Below are 1,560 nucleotides of genomic sequence, written 5' to 3'. Positions count from 1 at the left end.
TATCGGTAGGGGCTGGCATTTCTTTAATGGCCTTTACCTTATTTTCATCAACCATCACACCAGCTGATGTTAAACGATGTCCCATGAATGCGATTTCCTTTTTTCTATAAACCGATTTCTCTTCATTTAGTTTGATCTTTTTTTCTTGACAACGCTTCTGTAGTGACTGAAGATTTTGTTCATGATCACGCATTGCGTTGTGTTCCTCATTTCCAAAACCAACGACCACAATATCATCAGCTACACAGTATACACCCCGAAGCCCCTCCAATGCCTCATTCAATTTTCGCTGAAATATTTCACTGCTCACCTACAGCCCGAAAGGTAAACGAGCCCATCGATATCTACCAAAGGGGGTAATCATTGTTGTCAACTTGCTGGATTCTTCATCTAGCCGTATATGCCAAAAAGCCTCTTGAACATCCAGTTTGCTAAATATCTTGGCATGTTTTAGATTTGGCAGTATATCCTCCAAAATTGGTAATGTGTAATATTCCCTTTTAAGAGCTTTGTTGAGTGGCTGAGGATCTATACATATTCTTAACTTTCCATTTGTTTTTTGAACTACTGCCATTTGACTAACCCAGTCAGTTGGTTCAGTCTCCGGAATCAAAACTCCTCTTTTCACAAGAGAGTGTAACTCTTTTTGAACCTTTGATTTTAATGCAATTGGTAAACGTTGGCACGGTAATATTCTTGCTGGTAATGCAGAATCTACATTAAGTTTAACCTCTCCAAGGTCACCAAGGTTGCTCATCTCATGGTCAATGTCAATTTTTGATACAAATGCTTTACCATTGACAAACACGAATCCCATCTCTTGACATGTCTTTGACCCAAGTAAACACATTAGGTCATTTGAAACCACAATGAAGGTTACACTTCTAATTTCATCATTTTTGGGGTTCTTCACATTCAATGTCGTCTCGCCAATGGGCGAAAGCTTGGATTTATTCCACATGGCGAGTTTCACAGACGTTGGTCGCACTTGATCCTTTTTGACATACCTTTGACATATTGCATTCACGTCAGCACCCGTATCCAAATGAAATCTAACCTCGGTATCGTTTACTATTAGTAATGCAGATAATCTATTAGAATTTTTCATTTCAACCGGTGCCATCCACATGTAATGATCGTAGCCTTCATCTGCTTCTTCGTTCTTCTCTTTAACAATTTTAACTGTTTTCTTACACACAGCCTTGAAATGGTTTCTTCCTTTACATGCTTCACAGACTTTTCCCCATGCTGGGCATTTTAATTTTTCAAATTCATGCTTATACCCACAAAATCGACACTTCACGGCATACCTGTCCATATTTTTTGAGTCCGAAAAATCCTTATTAAAGGAACTATCAGTAGCTTTGGTTCTCCAATTGTTCACCTTATTAACATTCTCAGAGCCAACTTCGCACATCTCTTTAGCACAATTAACAGTTGCTTCATAAGCCAAACATATCTCGACAGCTTTTTCTAAATTTAAGTTTCTTTCTCGAAGTAGCAGCTCCTGTAGTTTCCCTGTCACCGAAAACACAATTTTATCCCTTATCATTCGCTCTT

At 38.5% G+C, this 1,560-nt stretch overlaps 1 protein-coding gene across 1 annotated transcript in view; it reads right to left on the bottom strand.

Annotated features, from left to right (window-relative positions):
• Positions 1 to 310: 310 nt before the first annotated feature.
• Positions 311 to 1,560, bottom strand: part of LOC137625632 (uncharacterized) — a 1,635-nt gene continuing 385 nt past the window's right edge. Inside the window, exon 1 of the mRNA XM_068356542.1 lies at positions 311 to 1,560. This exon is cut by the window's right edge and continues 385 nt beyond it. Coding sequence (XP_068212643.1) covers positions 311 to 1,560 — 1,250 coding nt within the window.

This window comes from Palaemon carinicauda, chromosome 32, assembly GCF_036898095.1.
Source record: "Palaemon carinicauda isolate YSFRI2023 chromosome 32, ASM3689809v2, whole genome shotgun sequence".
In the NCBI taxonomy this organism is placed as follows: Eukaryota; Metazoa; Arthropoda; class Malacostraca; order Decapoda; family Palaemonidae; genus Palaemon; species Palaemon carinicauda.
This window is presented reverse-complemented; position numbering and strand designations above follow the sequence as displayed.